Consider the following 21,235-nt stretch of genomic DNA (forward strand, 5'->3'; position numbering starts at 1 on the left):
AATTCGAGAAATTTCAATTCTCCAGTCAATAAAAATTTAAAACGCAAGTATAATAATATACCTATGGCTATTCTATTCTTGAGACTTCTAATAACATATAATCCCAATCTTAATAGAACTCTTAATAATAAATAATCATAATCCTAATAAGACTCTATGAGTATGAGATAAGAATTTTACCCTCTCCAGCATTTATTAAAAAAAAAAAAAAAAAGTGAAGAGAAAGAAAAAGGAGAAGAAAACAAATAGACATATTTGAAGTACCTGCCCAACACATCTGCATTGCCTCAGATTCTTTGTTGTTGTTGTTGGTTTCTTTTTTTTTTTTTTTCCTCTTTTCTTTGCAGGAACGCGTGCCTAGACAAGGCCAACACCACCACGACAACCTCCTCCAATCATCATTTCCTGGAGTCAAATCCCAACACCCAATCATCCCCCAAGCCTTTCCTCTAATCACAAGGCGTCCTTTTCTTTCTCTCTCAGAAACGGTAACTTCTAAGGAAAAACGGGTTTATCCCTATCCAGTATCCACCACAAGGTCCGGTTTGTCTTGAATTGTCTTTGTTCTCTTTTGATGTGTGAGTGTTTTTCAGTCTGGGTTTTTTGATCTAGATCGGAATGTGATTTTAAGGTTGATTTTTGTTGATGGGTAAGCCGTATTTAGGGTTTATGGGTAGCGTTCTTTTTGCCCATGTGATCACTTTTGGTTTTGTAGGTTCACTTGGTAGAATGAATTTGATATCTTGATCTGGGTTTGTTTGCTTTCATTTGGGTGTGCTTCTTCGTCTTCTTTTCATCACTTCCCGTGAAAAAGAAGAAAAACGTTTTAAGTTTGAATGGCTTTAGATTTACGATTTATATGATGCATTGTATTTTGTTAAAGCAGTTATCTGTATGGCTAATTAGGAATTTGAGCGGATTGGCCATAATTAAGTGACAACGGTAACTTTGAGAAATGAACAGAAGCAGTGTTATTGTTTACAAATCTTTGCTGGGTTTTGTGTAGCACAAAGAGGTGCGATGGAGATGCGTAATAAGGTGGTAGTTTGAGTGGGGATCACCAATTTATTCAGCTCTCGTGTGCGATTATGTGTCATTTACAAGTCTTGAAGTAACTTATTGTGATTTATTATGTGTGTAATATGTGTAGTCTTTACCGTAAATTAGCTATAATACCTTAAGTTTCTCTAGGCAGACAATGCTGCCAATTTGAAGCTTGCAGGCATTGTACATTATATGTAATGTATTTGTTGCGGCTCATTGTAAGAATAGTAAAGGTTTGGTTGAAGTGGTTGAATGTGTTCAATGTGGATAAACTTAAAGTTTCCAAAATGTATATATTGCTATATTTCAAATGCTTTTATCAGATAAGATTTGCCTAGTTGTGTTCATCCAGAAAACAAAAAAGAAAATATGTCTTCTTTTGTAAGATGGAAAATTTGATGCATGAAATTCTTTTTGATTAGTAGGACCTTTTTTTTTTTGGCTTCATCTAGCTTGTTTGGCTAACTGGCATGTTGCTTACAATTTGTTTGAGCTTCATGGTGCATTATTTTGATTATTGTTATTGCTATTAACTTGCTAGGATCAGATAAGATCCTCCGTGTAGTCTGTGAATGGAGTTCTGATGTTCATTTCTGTATAACTTTGGACAGGGAATGGCAGCAGAGAACGATGTTGACTTGTCAACTTTGAAGTCTCAGTTAAGCCAAACACATGAAGTGTGGAAGCAGGAGATGGAACGAAGCCAGTCCCAAGTGGATGTCCTGCAAGAAAAACTATTGGAGGTTAAGGCTTGTATGCAGGGATCTGATGAAGATGCCAAGCAGGAGTTAGAGGTTCTTTGGCGGAGAGTTAAAACTACTGCAACATTGTTAAGCTACTTGAAATCAAAGGCTCAAATCATGGCTATTCCTCATTTAGCCCATACATCATGTGGCATCAAACAATTAGAAGGGGTAGGGTTCGTTGACAAAAAAGGTACACCATTGTCTGGTTGGTCAAGGAATATTGATCTTTCCTCATTTGATGGTCCAGATGAAGAAACTTGGCTTGGAATTAGTAGGCAACATGTTTCACAGGATGAACAAGATGCAGCTTATACTGGTGAACTACTCAAGTCTGTGCAGATAGTCACAGATGTAATGGAAGCTCTTGTTAAAAGGGTCATATTGGCAGAATCTGAAACTGCAATTGAGAAGGAGAAGGTAACTGTAGGTCAGGAAGAAATTCAAAAGAAGTCGACCCAAATTGAAAACATGTCATTGAAGTTAGAGGAGATGGAACGTTTTGCTCTGGGTACAAACTGCATACTGAATGAAATGCGACAGAGAGTTGAGGATTTGGTTGATGAAACATCTAGGCAAAGACAGCGAGCTGCAGAAAACGAACTGGAGCTTTGTCGTGTGAAGCGGGACTTTGAGTCTCTGAAATCCTATGTTAGCAGTCTCATCACTGTAAGAGAAACACTTCTTTCATCGGAGAAGCAGTTTCAAACTATCGAGAGGCTGTTTGAACGGTTAGTATGCTTTATAGAAAGTTAAAAAAGAAAAAAGAAAAGTCTGTATATCTTTTGATACTTCCAATTTAAAGATGATCTGATTACACTTTTTTCTTGATCGTCGAGAGTTTTTTTTTTTTTTTTCTTCCTGATAAGTTTATTGTCAAGAGCTTGCTTCATAGTATTTGGTTGGTTGTGCTAAATGCTTTCTTTTGCATTTCTGTGCTTCATAGACCTCCTTTGTTTTATTGACGCTTGCATCTTCTGTCTTGTGTAGTTTATCGCATATTAGTGCTTTACGATGTCAAGGTAATTAAAATTATTTTTTTGTTGGACTTGCATCCCACCTTGGACCCATATCTAAGATTGTTAAAAATCATACATAGTCTATTAGTTGCTGATTGGTCATAATTAGTTTTGCTTTAGCATCCATATCTAGAACTTCCGAGCTATTTGATGGGTAATGAAATGAAAAAGTGTATAAGGTTGGTACTGACGTACTGTTGGATCTTATGATTAATTCTTTATGATGACCCTTTTAGAAACTAGCTTCTTCTTTTTTGGGGTTTTCATTTACATTTTTTTTTACGTTGGTTTTTCATTTACATGACCAGGTGGACATCATACTAGCACAACGATGCATCTAAATACTAATACTTATTCATAACTCTTTGATATGAAGGCGAGTTTCATCTCTCAAACGTGAAAGTGTCCCTTTTGCTCATGTATATTGCTGTTGTTTTTCTCTATTAGCAAGTAGCAAATTATTAATGAATCCATAACATTGTTCCTTTGTGCTTGAATGTGTTCAAGATGAGATACTCTGGTACTCCTACTTTCTCTTTGTTTCAGTGTGTTGGAGAATACACTCATGTGTCATGCTAGTTTTGTTCTTTATTGGGGTCTCCTTCCTTTTTAGAGAGGTTGCTAGGTATTCTGATTGATGCTTTAATTGTCTATCAAATTAAAGGTTTTACAAAGGTTGCTAGGCTCTGTTTAGATCTAGGAGAAGTTGAAAGAAAGGGAAAAATATCATTAAAATGCTTAATAAAGTTTACTGCAAACCAGTCTACATTTTGAGTTGCAACTTGAAAAAGTTTTAAGTTGTGGAAAAGAAAATTGTGATATTAAGCCCCCTCCAGAAAAATCCTCTCCTTTCCCTCTGCTTTCCCTAAATCCATATAGATCACCTGTGTATATTTTGCTTTGGTTTGGGCTTGAAAGTTTAGGATCAGGCTAGCAGTTTTACCTTTACATGGTGTTGTAATTAAGTTTTTATTTTTATTTTTTTTATTATTATTATTTTTTTTATGTTCTTTTATAACATTTGATTAAGTTCTTTCTACATGTTACCGGTGATTTTGCTGGTTCTGGCTCATCTCGGCAAGCTTGTTTGTTATCTTTGCCTGGCATGGGAAATTAACTCTTTCAGAATGCCAGTAATTTGCACCGTCTTGTAATTAATTCAAGTTTCATTACTTCCTATTGTAGATAGTTCTTATTCTAGCTCCCCTTTATTTATTTATTTATTTTTTTGTGGTTTTGTTTGCTGATGTTGCCGTGAAGCAGGCTAGTTGCAAAGACGACACAGTTAGAGGGTGAGAAGACGCAGAAAGAGGTTGAAGTTCAGAAACTTATGGAAGAGAATGTGAGGTTGAGTGCTCTTCTTGACAAGAAAGAGGCCCAACTTTTGGCCATGAATGAACAGTGCAAGGTAATGGCCTTGAGTGCTTCAAATATCTAATTTGGTAAGGCTAATCTTGTTCGCCCTCGGCTTGCTCGCAAGGTGGTTGCTTCCATCCCTACATGCTGAATCCCCCAGAGAGGACTGTTGGGTATCAGCAGAAGAGCTGGATCAGAGCTTTGTATGGAATCCATCCTTCGATTTGTAACATAGTGACAAGCCCTGCGAGAACTCATTATCCAGTGCTCTAGTTCTCTTATTTGGTGCTGTGCTGCACTGTTGTTGAATTGAACCAGAATGTGATTTCTCTTGGAAAGAAAACTTGGTGTTGTGTTCTTCAGATGTGTTAGAATTTATGCTGTAAATGGTTGTGTTCGCAGTTTGTGTTCAATCTTCATCCTTCGTTGCTGCCACCTTGACCTGATAATAGTTCAGGATTATATGCTGTCTGCCTCTTAACTGACCGTTATGGAACTGCTTCTTCAGATGGCGACAAAAAAAAATTGTAAAACTAAGGTTGAAATTCTAGGAAATATGTGATCTAGGTCTAAGAATTGCAAGGGCTTACAATTTCAAGCATTCAGGCCATTCATAATATAGACGGTCCAGATCGAGCAACATAAGCATTATGAAAAAATTAGACGAAGTAAATGAGTGTATATATTGTCACATGGTCATATCATTTAAAATTTGAAATAATACAGCACCATATACATTGTCGTCAAATACAATTGATGCAACGGGATTTTATCTTTCTGGGCTTGGGCAAACAACTTATTGTGAGGGGTTAACTAGCCCAAGCCTAACCGGTCAAATAATATTATTTTCGCAGTAACAGGGGAACAAAGCTAGACTGTAAAGTACCTAATCATTAATCTCACTGAAATTGGATTATAATCTTGCTATTGTCAATAATATTTTTGAAAGGTCCATGTCGGAGCCAGTGAGGAAGCACCACGCTCCTTCGATTATGGAGACAATTGGCGAAGTCTGGCATTGTCTTGCAACACAGAGAATTATCAATGAACAAATCACACCGACCCCAATCAAGGATGACATGTGGCAGAGTTGTATGAGAAAAAAAAAAGAAAAAAAAAAAAAAGCCTTCAACCGAAAAGAAGGAAGATAAGTCATTCATGAATTAATCTAATCAAACTCGCTCTTATTCTTGAATCTTTCTATGAGGATGATTGATCCAAACATGAGCATGAGAGCATATAAAATTACATGTACCTTCGTCAGAAAGAGACACCAGGGTGAATCGAGATCCCCAACAATAGTTAAGAAATTACCTATCAAAAATGGCTGAAATCTTGGCCATTGAATTTCATCTAAGGATTTATATCCTACTACGTGTATCACTAATTAAAAAATAATAAAATATTATTTAAATTTTAAAAAGAAAATATAAAACAAAATAATAAAATAATAAAAAATATATGGAGTGACCGGCCACCCCATTTTTGCCCATAGTCCCAAGGGCCGGTTGGGGGCAGCTCAAGCCCGAGTCACCTGCTAAGACTAAACCCGTATAGATCCTTAATGAGATTCAATATCCAAAATTTTAGCCATTTTGATGGGCAATTGCCCAGATGGGGATCCGTGTCCAATATAAAGAAGTACTCTTCCTTCTATATTTAGGGTAAAGCTAAATACAACGCTGCGTGCAAATTTTTTTTTTTTTTTTTTTAATATTAAAAAATTGAAATAAAATAAAATAAAAAATAGCCTCACGTGCTTAGAATCACCCCTATATTTATTAGTTATCCGGATAAAAAACAAATATTAATAATAATAAAAGGTGCTCTGACATTTGGGTTTCGGAACTTCCGAGGAAACAAAGAAAACCAGCTAAAACCCTAACCCCTCTGTCAGAAGAGAAATGCTATTTTCAGAAACCCAAATTGACCAATAAAAATCCTAATTAATCCCTGTGTTGGTCACTCTCTCGTGTTTGGAGTCGAACCCCTAAAATGTCCCTCCCGATATCAGCGAGAAAACAAGGGGAAAACCAGCCCGACGATGCTGCTTCGGCCGCAAAGCCACCTCGCATCAAAATTGGGAAGTCTGCCGAAGATAGCGACAAAAAGGTAGCATTTGGTTCCTTTTGATAATCGAAAGCTCTGAATTGTGAATGATTCCTAATTGTACTAGCCCTCGCTTTGAGCTTCCCCATATTTGTTATTTAACGTTACTATTATTATTATTATTATTATTATTATTATTTGGCTTTTTGTTGTTCTTTATCATACAATGGGTTTTCTTTTGGTATAGGGAAAAAAAATGTTGGGTTTTTGCATTTTATTGTGGATGTACCGTAAATTGTAAGTTTAGGGTTTTGTTTAAGGTTTCGATATATATTGCTATTCGTTTAGTTCTTATAATTGGTGTGCCCGGTTGGTTTTGTATAACTATTAGCAACAAACTAGAAGATGTTAAACCTTGCATTTTATTATGCATAGGGTGTTTAAATTCTTATGTTATTCTAGCTACATTTCGTAGAAATTTCTACTTATAAAAAAAAAATCGTACAAACTTCTGTAATTTGTAAATTTGTGTTGAAATTAATGGATTAGACTGAATGATGTGGAAAATTTGTGTGTTTGTCTTGTACTTAGATTACTAATTTTCATCTCTAAGAGTTTTGTTCTTCAAATGGTATATAATCCTGATTTGGATTTTCTTTTTCCTGTTTTTCTGTCATAGGGTGCAAACAGGAGGGTTAAGGATGTTGAAATTTGCGTTCCAATAGTGTATGGAACAACTGCATTTTATCTTGGTAGGAAGGCCAGTGAGTAAGCGCTTACCTTTACTGGGGTCCTTTTTAATGCCATTAAAATATTTGAATATTTTTTTTATAATGTTTATTCATCTATTAGGTCTCAGTCGCATAAGTGGACAGTCTATGTACGTGGGGCAACAAATGAGGATCTTGGTGTGGTGATAAAGCGAGTGATATTTCAATTGCATCCTAGTTTCAATAACCCTACGAGAGTGGTTGAATCACCCCCATTCGAGTTATCAGAATGTGGATGGGGTGAATTTGAAATTGCCATCAGCCTTTTTTTCCATAGCGATGTCTGTGATAAACATTTGGATTTGTAAGTTACTTGAGGGTTACTTATTGATTCACTTTAGAAGGCGGTTACTAATTTTTGGTGCTTACAGGTATCACCATTTGAAGTTATATCCTGAAGATGAATCTGGCCCCCAGACAACTAAGAAACCTGTTGTGGTTGAATCATACAATGAAATTGTATACCCTGATCCATCCGAGAATTTTTTGGCTCGTGTGCAGAATCATCCAGCTGTCATTGTGCCTCGGCTGCCTGCTGGTTTTAACTTGCCCGATCCTGGTAAAATTCTTTTACTCTGTCTGCTGTTTCATAAACTTGCGCTTGTTTGAATTCTACTTAACGTTTAAGTATTTTATTTTAGCAGTGTCAATTGAGACTAATTATGAAAAGGAGAAAGGTGATACCAAAGATCATCCATTTAGTCAATGGTTCATGAATTTCTCAGAGGCCGACGAGCTTTTGAAACTTGCAGCAGCTCGTCAGCAGGTTAGAATGAATTGCTTGCTTTCTGTATCATACTTGCAGTTATTTTCTAAAAGTATCTTATGAAAAGATTGATTTTAATTAAAAGTATTAGCACTTGTAACATGGGAACCATTGCTGTGGGTGACACACATGTCTGCACAAGGAAGATTATGCCTGGGAAGGTCTCACACTGATCATGATATATATATATAGGATTATTATCCTTTTATATTGGGTTGTTCACTCATTCATTATTTGCATTTCTATGCTAAATGCTGTGTTATGAGTAGGGCTTTAAGTGGATGGTGAAGCATGATTTGGATGAATGTTTTGTGTCTCCTACTATCTTGGATAGTTGTTTGGTTTCTCTCTATAATTTACTTTTTGGTTATGAATTAGGGTTCCACCGTGAGAGCTATTTGTCCTTACGTGTACTATTGATACCACATCAATGCTTGTGCCTTCTTTTTGGTCTATTTATATGTTCACTTCAATAGTCTGCTGTACAAACTGTCTTAAACTTTGGAAACTTGGAAGTGCATGTTGTTTCGACAGTTTTTCCTATGTGATAGGTACAAGCTCATATTGTTAAGCTGAGAAGACAATTGAGTGTGATGGATGGGCTGCCTCAGCTGTCAAAACCACCTGCTGGTTATGAATTTTCATGATCATGGGCTGCCTCAGAGTGATGGATAGTGCATGTTTACCTGCGTATATAGTAGAAGATGATACATAATTATGTAATGTGGATTAGCTCACTTTAGGGACCCCTGTTTCTTTTTAATCTCTATTTCTGTAATAGCCAAGTGACTGATGTTTAGTATATTCAAAATGGATGGTTGTGTAGCATTGCAAAACGAGAGTAGTGTATATATGTGCTTGTATGGGTTGGTCTATCAAGGTATATCTGTCAGGATATATTCGTCTGTCTATATATGGATAAGTCACTTGATATATTCGTCTTAAATGCCTTGGGAGCTGGTATTATTATGAAGCTGAAGCCAAGACATTCAAGATATGCTTTCAATTTTAGATTGCATGCAGAAGGGCCATTTTCTTGACAAAGTTGGAACTAGCAGAAAAAAAATGTGGTGCAAAAGTGTGGGTTTTCCAAGGAGTTAGAAAAGATGGAATGTCCTTGATTCCATTTGCTTGCTATTGTCTCCAATATTTTCTTATTAGCATTTTTATTTTTGAATTATAATCTTCATTCTAGCGCCCCCCCCCAAAAAAAAAAAATCTGAAAATATATATTTTAAGCCCGAGGCCTAGGGGCAGAGCCGGAGGGAGGGCTATGGCCACCAAACATTAGGGCACACTAAATGATGGCTATATACTGCTTGTTATATTCTCGCATGTTTGCTTATGCTGCTGTTTTATATTCTCTTATCCCTAAAATTTTACTTTAGACCTAATAATGAGAACCCCTTTGGTGGAAAACTTGCTTTTGAAGGTTTGGAGTTCTATTTTATAAATTTTTATCTTTGGGATCAAGAGAGCTCCCAGCTGGGTATGCCTCCTAGCTATAATGGTGGGTTTTAACACACTCTTCCTTCCAATTTATATGCCCTATTATATTAGAAGGTACAAGTTTTTTACTAACTTCTAGCTATCTCATTTCAAGTCTTTTATATGAAATGAGAATGATTGTGCAACAGTCCTTATCTGATCAGGTACTACAAAAATCACTGAATTTGGGAGGACTGAAATTTCTTGGTGTAATTTATTTCTCATTGATAGTTTAATTCACATTTAAAATAGGCTAAAGCGTCCTCTCTCAGTTAATGATTGTGATGTTCATTCATACTGGGCATATGAGATGGAAACTCAGGAGCTTGGTGTGTCTTGAAGTACTTACAAGGAACAGTTTCCTCTTATGAGAAGAGTTTCCAGGTAATTTTCCCTGCGTGTGAATCATGTAATGTGGAATGTTGACATGGCAATCATTCTGTGTTGATTTACTAGATATTCACTATATGTTTCTACCTTAGTATTAAAATGCTTAAGGTTGCGCATGTGATCTTGATGTCTTCTACTGCAGTGCAGCATAAAATGCGCATGTGATCTTGATGTCTTCTACTGCTGTGCAGCATAAAATCACACTGCATGATGGGAAGTTGTAGAGTACATGATTATGTGAATAGCTACAAATGCTTTCAGGTACCTCTGCAAGCCCCTTGTTGCTGAGGATTTTGAATAAATCCTGATGGGGCCATAACTTTTGGTTTCAATCACATCATCTTTTATTTTTATTCCATTATTTCTCTCTTCATATGATTTCATGTTAGGTTTCAACCTTATCTTCAATCTGTAAGGAATTTATTACGCCTAGGGTTGTTTGGAAGCAACTGAATGAAAGTATGACTTCTAATGGTGCTTAAATAATATCTTTGGCCCATTTCCATATGACTTTGCTTTCGAAAGAGAAAGTGAGGGCTTATTATCCAAATTGGGTTTGTTTGGCTGATTGAGACGCATGATACTTAGTCCTCCAGTAGGATGTCTTGCTCAGTGTTAGGTGACCTTCTTACTGGATTGCTGGATAACAGGTGTTTGTTTAGTGAAGTTGAATTGTAACAGGATTGTGGCAAAAAAAAAAAAAAAAAAAAATTGAATAGGATGTATGAAACAGAAGAAATGTAATAGGATGATATGAAACAGTTGGAAGATGTGGGCTTGGGCTTGGTCTCTTAGGGTTTTTGACATTCTACTGGTTTGTGTTGCTTTTAAACAATGTGTTAGGATAACTTGTGCCCTATTTTTTGCCCTGGGTTGGGATTAGAATAACCCTGCAGCTAATAACTTCTATTAGAACTTTCTTTTGAAAAATGATGTCCTATTATTTTGGGGTCTACTTTAGCACTTAACTCGTGTGTATCGAAAATATGGTTGAATTGGCCTCTCAAAGCACCACAAGGATTTGATATTCTTGTTGAATCTTTTTGCAATCGGAGTTTAGATTCCTCTAGTGTTCTGAAATCATCTGGAAGAGTTTGAAACTGTCTTGGCTGGTCATCTTAATTGCCTTGTAACTTAGTGTAAGGGGGGAAAAGAAGAAAGAAAGAAAATGGTTTCGGGAATGCTTCCATCATGCACAATGCATGTGGATAAGATAAGCATTATGCATGTTGCTTATATAGACCACCAACAAATATGTTAGTGCAATGTATAGAAAGCATATACGAAGAGCAATGAATAGCATTATGCATTAACGAAGCTAATCTGTTTTCAGAGGCTCTATAGCATTACACATGTGCTTATGTAGACCACCAACAAATATATTAGAACCTAAGATAGTTTTTTAATTTTTCACTTTAAGAGCAATGTATACAAAGCATAAATGAAGCTAACTTGTCAAAGAACCTTTACAGGAATATGTGCGTAAAGAAATTTTCTGGCAGGTTGTTTGAGATGGTTAGATTGGTAAGCTGATGGTGTTGTGTGGTATGTACTGTTTTGTCTCTATAGGCTTTTGGGGACAAGAGTCACATGGCGGCCACATGTTCATCTTTTGACTGAGGGTCACCATCTTTAAGCAAGTGCCTTCTGTTGATCAGCTATTATGAAGCGTCTCAGTGACAATGATGTGTTATCTTCTGAATTCTATCCTTCATATGCTACCCCTTTCGTTCAGAGAATGTGGACATTCCTTTTGCTTCTTGAATCCAGATTGAGTTGGGTAAGGAATAGTACTACTCAAACCCATATTGCTTTAGTTATAGTCACTAAATTTTTTATCAAGTTTGTAGTGGCATTCCAGCGTTCATCCCAAAAGGAATTTCTACAATGATGGGTGTGGTGTATGCATGCAAAAATGCGAATTTGTTGGAATGCGACGAATAAATGCAAAAGGAAAGTAGGAAAGACAGATAGGCTGCCGACTGTATGGTTATGGAAGAAGGCTTTTTTGGCCTCAGAACATGGGAAACGAATTTCATGTTATCAGAGTGAGGCTGGACGTAGTTGTACTGTTCCATTTTAGGATGAATATGCCTGTTTTCATCTTTCCTATATCTTCATTGAGCCAGCGAGTTGTAAAAGAGTTGTAGGTCTAGTACTATTCATCTTGATTGTTGTGGTTTTAGGTTTTGGCGGGGCCACATGTGTGGTCCTCCAACGTTGATACATTTTCCAGGAGTGGCTGCTGCATGTGAGAGCATTTCTAGAGATATAAATCAGGCTTCCTACATTTGTCTGTTTCATATCGAGTTCCTACTCAGGTCTGTCTCATTTTGCATTTATTTATATACCTAATAAAACATCGAACAAAATCAATTGAATTGAGCTATGTGCCGTCCATGTCGGCATAAATAGAATTTAGGCTGCCACTACGTGGGTCCGAAGTGTAGTGCTACTGGACCAAAATTTTTGGGAAACTGTTATTATCCTTTGAAGTAGGCCTCCAGCCTTTTATGTGCTGGCAATGCTGGCCTTTGGAGTTTCTCTTTTGTGGATGAGAAGGCTAAAATCCCCCTCTCGGATTGCAACTTGACCGACTGGAATAGTGAGAAGCCCTTACAATTGTGAAAGGCCTCTTAATAGGGCTTACTTATCTGAATAGGCACTTAAGTACGTGAGTCTCATCGATAGGCTCTTGCAATTGTTTGCTCGATTTCAACTAATTAATTTGGGTTTAAGCTTAAGATTTGAAATTACTAATTATATACTTAATACCATAAGTTCATGTTGCAAGGGGAAGAAGAGTTAAATATGTACATGTAATATGACATCACGTTGTTGGAGAAAGAAATTATTGTAGTCCCCAAGATGTAGTTTAATTGGTTGTGGACTACGCCTCATGAAGCAGAGGTTATTAATTTGAATCTCACTCATTTTCCCTTGTGTGGACATGAAAAAAAAATAAAAAATTGCAATTGAGACAAAAATTTGGTCTTGTTATGGTCCACCGAATACCATAAATTCATTCCTAGAATGTGCCTAAAGGGATCCGGATCGGGGCGCTCCATGTTTTGGAGCACTTGGGTGTTGCAACATGGTATGCGAACCTTATCCATAAACAACCCTCGCACGCTCCTGGCACACCCATAATGTCTGGGCCGAACCCGTTGTCCAATAACACTTCAACTGCTGAACTACTTCTCCACTTGCTATCCTGCTCTAACTCAACCAATATGTCCCGTGAGAATGATGCACTTAGTTTTGAGAAAAAAATAAAAATATTGACCCTATACAAGAGACAACTAGGAGTATTATGGACTGGTTTGAGGAACTTACTTTAAAGAAAATTTCGATATATGGCATCAGGGACAGAACCAAAATTTCTCATCAAGCGGGAGTTGGAGTATATGTGTGTGTCAGGTCAAAAATCAATCGATAATTCTATTAGCTCCGCTTGCTGGCCGTAGAGTAGCAATTAAAATGGAGTGAGCCATTTAGTGCGTTTAGCCCTACAATTTTAGATCAAATGTGCTTTTTTAAAAAAATAAATTAGAAAAATATTTTGTTTGGAAGTGTTTTTTTTTTAAAAAAAATGAAAACTAAAAAAAAAAAAAAATCCTAGGCTGCAAGCAATTTGACGAACTTGAAAAATATTTTGAAAAAGGAAGTGAACCGAAACCGTAACAGATTTGATTAATGTGAGAAAAAATGTAAGAATGTTTTGTATGAAAAAATGAAATTTTTTTTTTTTTGTTTTATTGTAATTTTTTTTATTTTAATTATAATAAAAAAAGTGATTTATGTGATGTAAAAAATAAGAATGTTGAAATGAATTTTTTTGGGTCCTTTTAGCAAACATGCTCGTTAAAGCAACTTCAGAAGAACTCAAAAGAAAATACAGTGAGAAAGAGAGGGGGAGAGAAGGGTCCCATGTTGTCAAGAGAGGACGCAACAAGGTAGAGGTAGGGGCAAACATCAATGGGGTTGCAACCTGTGTGCCCTTGTTCACAGTTACCGCCAAAAGGACTTTGTGGTCTCTTCTTTGCCCCCACATTCCACATGACTTTGTTTCTCACACCCTCTCTTCCCCCTACTCATCTCTCCATAAATACCCCTCTACCCCTCTTCAATCCTCCCCCACCACCCTCCACACTCCTCTCCTTTCTTCACCCTTTTTTTCAAGGCAAATGCAGATGGCTTTTAAGAAATCAAACAAACTGCCTCAAACAACGCCTTTCAAACAAATCATCAAGAGATGCTCAAGCTTTGGGAAGAAACAGAGCTTCAACCAGGAAGAAGGGCTTCCTTATGATGTGCCAAAAGGCCATTTTGCTGTGTATGTGGGGGAGAACAGAAGCAGGTACATTGTTCCCATTTCATGGCTCACTCATCCGGAGTTCCAAAACCTTCTTCAAAGAGCTGAGGAGGAGTTTGGCTTTAATCATGACATGGGTCTTACCATTCCTTGTGAAGAAGTTGTTTTCAGGTCTCTAACATCTCTCATCAGATCATAAATAGGGTTGTTTAATGGAAATATAACAAAGATCATGAAGCCACTAAATGCCTTCTACGGAGGAGATTCATGGGGTATTGTTGATATAACTTATTGACAAATTTTTCTACTTGGATTTTTGTAAGAATTGATTTGTGTTGTAGTTTTCCTCAGTGATGCGTTTTGTGTCAATTGAGAGAACTGATATAAAATGAAGAGATTCAATGATTCATGGCTACTTCCTTCGATGATATGTACTGTGTCTACCTGTGCACTTGCTTACGTGTTTGATGAAGAAGGTTTAGAATATTTCATGCAACTATTTTAGAGATCTTCAATCAGATTACAAAAAGTATAAGTCTTCCGGATATAATGGAAAAAAGTTACCAAGTCATATTGAAAAGACCGCGCAACTAACAACACCACATGCATTTGTTGCCAATTTGCCATAAATCTCGAAAATCCATGATGTTTTTGGTGTTTGAAGTTTGCACTAAATGTAAATTTCATGAAAAAAAAGAAAGAAGGAAAGGTAAAACCTTATATTCTTTTCACATAACCGAATTCTTAATTTACATATGAATTTGTACTCAAAACAAAATTGACAATAAATTAATTTGCTTCCAATCAAGGCTTATATACTATATATGTTTCCTTTCCAGTGAGACAAGCAATATTGTCAATTTGCCATTTGTCGAATACTCAAAAAGTCTTTGCTTTTTTGTTGTAAAATGTTCAATCATCCGACCCTAGGCTTTTTTATTTTTATTTTTTCCAAGTATCTTAACTCTCTTTCCCTCTTTCATATATAAAAAAATTATATTCCAACTTTTAATTTTTCTTTATTCTTTAAAGATGATGTGGCATAATACCCACCTATAGTAAAAGATCATGCCACGTAAACTTTAAAAGTAAAAATAAAAATAAAAGAACGGTGCATAATCTTAATCAAAATAATAATATAAATTGTGGTGAACATTACTTTCATGACATCTTCAATAATCACCATGATGCTGAAATAATTCAGATTACATACTCTTTTGGGGTTTACAATATATATATATATATATATGATATTTTATTTTATTTTTTTATTATTATTATTTTTTAAGTTGGAAGGCTTTAAAAGTTTCTTTTTGTGCTAATTTTGGGACACATTAGTTTGCTAAGTGAGCCGCTTCTCATTCCCAAAAATCTTCATTATCTTTTCCATTCGAATCAAGAACAAAAATAATTCTCTCATAATCAGTGACGGAAAGAGAAGGGGACCGGGGTAGGCCATGGGCCCCCCAAAAAATAAGAAAAACAAATTTTATAAGTAAAAAAATAAAATAATAATAATTGGCCATATTTTAAATTTTTTGGCCCTATTCTTAATTTTTTTGAGCCATACCCATTAAGTTTTTTTTTTTTTTTTTTCAAATGCCCACTTTTTTGGCTCTTACGATAATCTTTAGTTCATGAAATATAACCAAACTATATATATAATGAAAAAATTCTAAAGAAAAAAAAAAAAATTTGGCTGACACCTCTCATAAAATTTTCTAGTTCCGTCCTGCCTCTAATCCTTTCTCACAATTGAGTAAAACAAAAAAAATAAGTAAACCATCAATATATACATTACAAAATAAATAAATAAACAATATTACCCTAATATATATATATATATATATATATATATATATATATATATATATATTAACAAGTTCAGTAGTTTACGCCTGGTTATCTTGAAATTAATTAAATGCATGCACTAGCTAGACAACATTAATTTCCACTCCCTTGGTCGTAATCATAAACAGGATTATAGAGCCCTTGCAACACGCATCCTATCAAAATTGACAAAATAGTAATCTTTAACCCCATCTTCGCATTTGGTGCACATGCAAGTGGGTCTCACAATCCCACCAGCTCTCATTAGGTAATTCTTGAATCTTAATCCCTTCTCCCTCTCACGCCAAGCATAATGTGATGGTTACCTAATTAAGCGACATATAAGTTTACATTTTTCTTCTTAAATTATTTAGAGTTACATACATATGAATGGCTCATATTGTTAATGATCAAGAGATAAATTGTGGTTATCTTATCTGAACATAACTATAATAGCACTTATCTACTGAGAGCGGCATAAGAGAACTCTAGACGGTAAGAGCCGCACTTTCAAATCCGACTGAGCCATAACTTAACCCAACCCACCAGGACATTAATAAAAGAGTAATGCTAAGTACCATTTTTTTATTCTCCTAAAATCCTTCTAAAGCTGATGTGGCTTTCAAAATCACCATTAAATCATAATTCAAGTATAATTCATTTAAAATTTAATGATGATTTTAAAAGTCACATCAACTTTAAGAAAATTTTAGGAGGATAAAAGATAATACCTAGTATTACTATAATAGAAATCAAAGGCGATTAATATTACTCAGACATGTAAAAATTATCTATTATAGAGATTCGAACTCATACCCTAATACAAGTCTCGACTACTTTAGAATTTCTTTGTTAATTGTGTTGTTGAGAGAAAATGATTAGAAGCTAATAATTAGCTTGCGATTAAGTTGGGGACAAAGCTCACATGTGAACAGTGTACGAAAGAGGCCATCGTCGCTGGTTGCTTTATAGTCTTCCACGTCAAGCCTTCCACGTCAAATCAATGTCGCTTTTCATTATCCTTTTACATTTTGCCCTTGTGCATTCTCTTACTCAACTCCGGGTCCTTGTCTTTTTCCATACAAAAGGTACACGGCGGCGACCAGACCTGCCTTCTTTACTTGCTGAGACCTTAATAACAATAATAGAGTGTAGAATTTGTTTGGAATTGTATTAAAAAAATTTAAAAGTATTTTTATTATTTAAAAAATTGTATTAAATAAAAATTGACATGTTTAGTAAAAATTCTAAAAAAAATATTTGTTTATGTATTTCACACTAAAAATATCATAACACATTTTTGAAAAAAATTTAAAAATAATTTTAAAAATAAAATAAAAAAAATTAAAAATTAAAAGTTCTATTTCTCATTCAAATAGAAATATATTTTTAAATAGACAAACTTTTCCTTTAAATTAGATTAAAAAAAATTCATTCAAAATGACATATGTCACATTTCATGTGAAAAATACATATTTTTTAAATAATACGTAAGAAGTACATGTTTTTTTAATAAAATTTATTCTAACTTTATATAAAAAATACAGATAATTTTTATAGAATAAGCATTTTTCTTCAACCCAATTTAACGAAATCTATATTTTTCTTAAACCGTCTACAAAATAAGGGATCACAATTATAGTTACTAAAAGTTCCTTATTTCAATGAGAAAATCTTTGTTTATTTATTTTTGAAGTAGTCGCTTCTTTTATGAATTCCGTGAAATTCGGGCTGAAATTTTCAAAAAATCTTCGTCCTATTTTCTTGCGCGTGGATTTCTTTTATTTTGAAAAGATAGGAATTGATTATGGGACACCCGGGCCCTCCTAACTCCCTCTTAATTTTTGTTCGAATATATGAAGAAAAATATGAAGAATATCCTCATAAGATACGAATTGATTTCATAAATACTGACTCGGGAAAATGCTCTGATTCATGGAACTTTTTTTTACCTTCAAAATGCTCCCAAAGCTTCATCACTTGCTTAACTTATTTTTACATACTCTAGAAGATAAATGAAAACTAAAGAGATTTTTTTTTTTTTTTTTTTTTCCGATAAATCCATCCAATATTATATATATTATTCATAACTGTCCCACCTTTCCGATCTTTCTAGAACCCAAAAAACATTTGAGGTTCTAGATTGAAGTTGAAGAATTAAAATCCCAACATGAACAAATTCATTTATAGTTTTGCATGGGTGATATTAATCATCATCGCCAGATACTTTGTTATTATTCGTCTCTTTCTAACTTTCTTGGTTCGTTAAGGTGAGTTGTAGGACATGCTTGTCCGGCTCATGCACGCAAGGAACCATTGTCTTTTCTCTTCTCTCTCTCTCATAGCTCGTGGCCGGGGCTCTCACACAAATAATATTGGGCACCAACCTTTTGTCTTTGCTAAAGAAGATGAAGAAAAATATCAAAAATGTCTCCCAAAACGAAAGCTATTAATATATATATATATATATATATATATATATAACTTGCTGGGTTCATTTTCTTGGCTCCGTTAAACATTTTTGTTTTAATATTATTCATCTTATTTTTTTATTTTTCTAATATTTTATTACTTTTTACATCATATCAATTATTTTTTATTATTATTTAAATAAAAAAATTACTACAGAACAATTTTTTTTTAAACATTATTATACTTTCACTTTCAAAAAAAACCATTTTTACTTTTTTTTTTAAAAAAAAATCAATAAATTTTTGTTACAGTATCGAATGGTAAAATTTTTTACCATTCTTGTATTTCCTTCTAATTAAAGCAGATTTTTCAGGCAATTTCTGCAATAGTATCTCTTGTAATGGGCCTTTTTTTTGGGGAGAGTCTTCAAACATTCTGTTGGGTGTGATACATTGACCACCTCAGTCGAAAAAAGAAAACAAAGGAGATTGATATATTTTAATACACACTGACCCTCCACCAAGAGTTTTATTTCGTTCAACTTTTTTTTTTTAATAATTAAGGAGGGTCCTTTTCACTATGTAACCAAATCAATGAGGGCAAGTAAGGAGATCATGAGAATGCTTCCCAAAAAAGATTTTGCTATATTGTGGGTGAAGGAATTTGTATTTTTGTGAATTTTCTTAACTTCTGAACTGAGTATATGTTAGTGACTGTTAGATATAATTGGGGCTATTTAATTTTGGGTCAATGGTGAGCTTCAGATGATTGAGGGCTAGGATTACTGTGAGTGAATCAGCCTCCAAATTTCCAAAATGAAGCTTTTGAGGCACAAAGACACTGTCAGCTGGACGGCAAGAAGGGCACCAAGAGCTTCACATTTGGTTGGATTGCAATGGGTCAAGATTGGATCTTGCTTGGACAATTGGGGCATGCGCATAACTAGAAATTTAGGTTTGACGAGGACAAAACTAAAAAACAAAAAACTTTTTTTGGGGGGGGGTAAAAAGTTTCCTTTTAGGGGAATATGGAAATAGAAGTTAAATCACTTGAGAATTTTTATCATTTTACCTCTCATTTCCTTCTGTAGAGTTTTTATTTGTAATTCAGGCAGCCCTCACAAAGAAGGGCCGAGTAGGTGGACTTGGACCTGCAATCCTCTATCTCTGGGGCTACCCAAATTGTGTGCAATTAAGAAAGTTCAGGCTTGAAACAGAAAAGCAAGAAGAGAGAGTTGATTTGGTAAGCAAGTGATTTGGGTGCCTTGTCATACATAATAAAATTTTCATGTTAATTTTTCAATGCTATGTTCTTAATTTTTAGTTACTTCCAAAGATTCTAAATTAATCTTAGGGGATGGATAATGTAGTATGTATGTGGCGGTGGAGCTATTGATGTTGTCTCCTTGAGTTGAGTTAATTGATATTCTTAACCTAATTTTCATGTGATTTGGCTTATGAAGATAGGAAGCATCCTATTTATAGGCTAGTCTTAAATGTTGGGCCAGCTCTAAGTCATGATTCAATTAGAAAACTCGCGTTACATCCTCTATGCATTGGAATGGTCGTGTAAATGAAATGTGAGATAATTAAAAGATGATTGAAAAATGAATTAATTCTATTATTTCCATAAAGTATTTTGTGATTTCAATTGAGAGGATGATACATCATCATGTAACAACAAAAATGAGTGTTGTGGAAACATCAAATCTATCCCTTATCTAAAAAAATTCAAAATTCAAAAAAATCATGAAATAAAGAACATATCAAAAGATATAGATAAATATCTATTTTTAGAACACTCACTTTCGTTTTTTCATGTTGATGTGTCATCCTTTTAATGAAGGATACAAAAATTTTGATTTGTACTAAGGTTCCTATAAAAGTTATTCCCTTCGTAAAGTGTTTTGCTTATTTAACAAATTAAAAGTAATTAGAAGATCACTCGGAGAGTTTCATACTACTTTTATTATTATTATTATATATCCATTTGATATAATTTTTTTCATTATATTGTTCTGGTTGTCTGTAGCATGTCAAGTAACTCTTACGGAAATATAAAACCTAATAAGACTAGGGCTCACATCTTACATGAAAAATAAAATAAAGACGGAAATAAGACCAACATGGTAAAAAGACCAACCCACATAAACACCAAGGAACCTAACACAAAACATTAACCCAAATTATTAAAAACAAAAATACATAGTTCAACTAACAGTGTAGACCGCATTAGCAACCTTATTAGCAGCCTAATTCTCAATAAAAACTTTAGTTAGATTTTTAACGAGGGCCGCATGTCCATTTAAATTATGAATCCATTGTTCAAAGAGATCAACATCTTTGAAAACTTTGCCCTTCTCCTGAGAAAAAAAAAAATCCAAACAAAAAAATTTATATATATATATATTGTTTACACTTTTTAAACAAAGTTATGTAAAAGAGAAATAAAATAGACAAAACTAGTACCGCTGTTCGTTTCCAAAACTTGCCAATCGATAAGTAGATGGATTTTGCTCCAAAACAATCAAGTTTGATAATGTCCACGAAATTTCCTTCGTTAAAATGGTTAAGAAGAAAACCGTTCCCTGCCTTTGATAGAGCTATTCTCCACTTTTGATTCTTATGGCAAACACAATAATAAGGACCCTAAGGTCCCTAACACAAAATATTAACATAAATTATTAAAAATGTAAGGCTGCTAATGAGGCTCCTAACGAGATCTCTACTATTAGTTAACTAAAAGTAGAGACCTCGTTAGCAGCCTCATTAGCAGGCTCACTAGCAGCCTCATTCTTAACCTCATTACCAAACTCTTTAGCAAACTTATTAGCAGCCCCATTCTCCATAAAAACTGTAGTTAGCTTCTTAACGACAGCTCCGTTGTAATTATGCATCCATTGTTCAGAGAGATCAACATCTTCGAAGACTTCGTCTTTTTCCTAAATATAATATTTCAAACAAAATAAATTTTATATATAAAAAAATTGTTTACATTTTCGAAACAAAGTTATGGAAAATAGAAATAAAATAAACAAAACTATTACTGTTGTT

General features: G+C 34.5%; 3 protein-coding genes across 10 annotated transcripts; all 3 read left to right on the top strand.

Moving 5' to 3' along the window:
* The first annotated feature begins 303 nt into the window (after positions 1 to 303).
* LOC132171449 (uncharacterized) lies at positions 304 to 4,520 on the top strand. Of its 3 annotated transcripts, none has more exons than XM_059582762.1 (3): positions 304 to 538; positions 1,656 to 2,518; positions 4,067 to 4,520. In XM_059582762.1, the coding sequence occupies exons 2-3, from the start codon at positions 1,659 to 1,661 to the stop codon at positions 4,242 to 4,244; spliced, it is 1,038 nt and encodes a 345-aa protein (XP_059438745.1). In that variant the 5' UTR covers positions 304 to 538; positions 1,656 to 1,658; the 3' UTR covers positions 4,245 to 4,520. The 3 variants fall into 3 exon arrangements, with proteins under 3 accessions (XP_059438745.1, XP_059438746.1, XP_059438747.1); XM_059582763.1 differs by having other exon boundaries at positions 304 to 488; XM_059582764.1 differs by having other exon boundaries at positions 306 to 538; positions 4,070 to 4,520.
* A 1,464-nt stretch (positions 4,521 to 5,984) lies between these two features.
* Positions 5,985 to 11,915, top strand: LOC132170440 (transcription initiation factor TFIID subunit 14b). Of its 6 annotated transcripts, none has more exons than XM_059581429.1 (8): positions 5,985 to 6,274; positions 6,891 to 6,979; positions 7,064 to 7,285; positions 7,353 to 7,540; positions 7,623 to 7,747; positions 8,299 to 9,886; positions 11,195 to 11,405; positions 11,487 to 11,915. In XM_059581429.1, exons 1-6 carry the CDS (start codon positions 6,158 to 6,160, stop codon positions 8,392 to 8,394), a joined length of 837 nt encoding a protein of 278 aa, XP_059437412.1. In that variant the 5' UTR covers positions 5,985 to 6,157; the 3' UTR covers positions 8,395 to 9,886; positions 11,195 to 11,405; positions 11,487 to 11,915. The 6 variants fall into 6 exon arrangements, with proteins under 6 accessions (XP_059437412.1, XP_059437409.1, XP_059437410.1 ...); XM_059581426.1 differs by having other exon boundaries at positions 8,299 to 9,619; positions 9,768 to 9,886; positions 11,195 to 11,915; XM_059581427.1 differs by having other exon boundaries at positions 8,299 to 9,619; positions 9,773 to 9,886; positions 11,195 to 11,915.
* Positions 11,916 to 13,818: 1,903 nt separating this feature from the next.
* LOC132173092 (protein SMALL AUXIN UP-REGULATED RNA 12) lies at positions 13,819 to 14,294 on the top strand. The gene is made up of 2 exons (XM_059584668.1): positions 13,819 to 14,111; positions 14,282 to 14,294. Exons 1-2 carry the CDS (start codon positions 13,819 to 13,821, stop codon positions 14,292 to 14,294), a joined length of 306 nt encoding a protein of 101 aa, XP_059440651.1.
* Positions 14,295 to 21,235: the final 6,941 nt, after the last annotated feature.

Source organism: Corylus avellana, chromosome ca2 (genome assembly GCF_901000735.1).
Source record: "Corylus avellana chromosome ca2, CavTom2PMs-1.0".
Taxonomy (NCBI): domain Eukaryota; kingdom Viridiplantae; phylum Streptophyta; class Magnoliopsida; order Fagales; family Betulaceae; genus Corylus; species Corylus avellana.

What these genes read in the sequence shown, in the direction of transcription:
- LOC132170440 (XM_059581425.1), top strand. Translation starts at nt 6,158, where the DNA reads ATGTCCCTCCCGATATCAGCGAGAAAACAAGGGGAAAACCAGCCCGAC. An exon ending in CCGAAGATAGCGACAAAAAG is followed by an intron (nt 6,275 to 6,890) that starts GTAGCATTTGGT and finishes TTTCTGTCATAG; the next exon opens with GGTGCAAACAGGAGGGTTAA. An exon ending in TTTTAACTTGCCCGATCCTG is followed by an intron (nt 7,541 to 7,622) that starts GTAAAATTCTTT and finishes ATTTTATTTTAG; the next exon opens with CAGTGTCAATTGAGACTAAT.
- LOC132171449 (XM_059582762.1), top strand. Translation starts at nt 1,659, where the DNA reads ATGGCAGCAGAGAACGATGTTGACTTGTCAACTTTGAAGTCTCAGTTA. An exon ending in ATCGAGAGGCTGTTTGAACG is followed by an intron (nt 2,519 to 4,066) that starts GTTAGTATGCTT and finishes GTTGCCGTGAAG; the next exon opens with CAGGCTAGTTGCAAAGACGA.
- LOC132173092 (XM_059584668.1), top strand. Translation starts at nt 13,819, where the DNA reads ATGGCTTTTAAGAAATCAAACAAACTGCCTCAAACAACGCCTTTCAAA.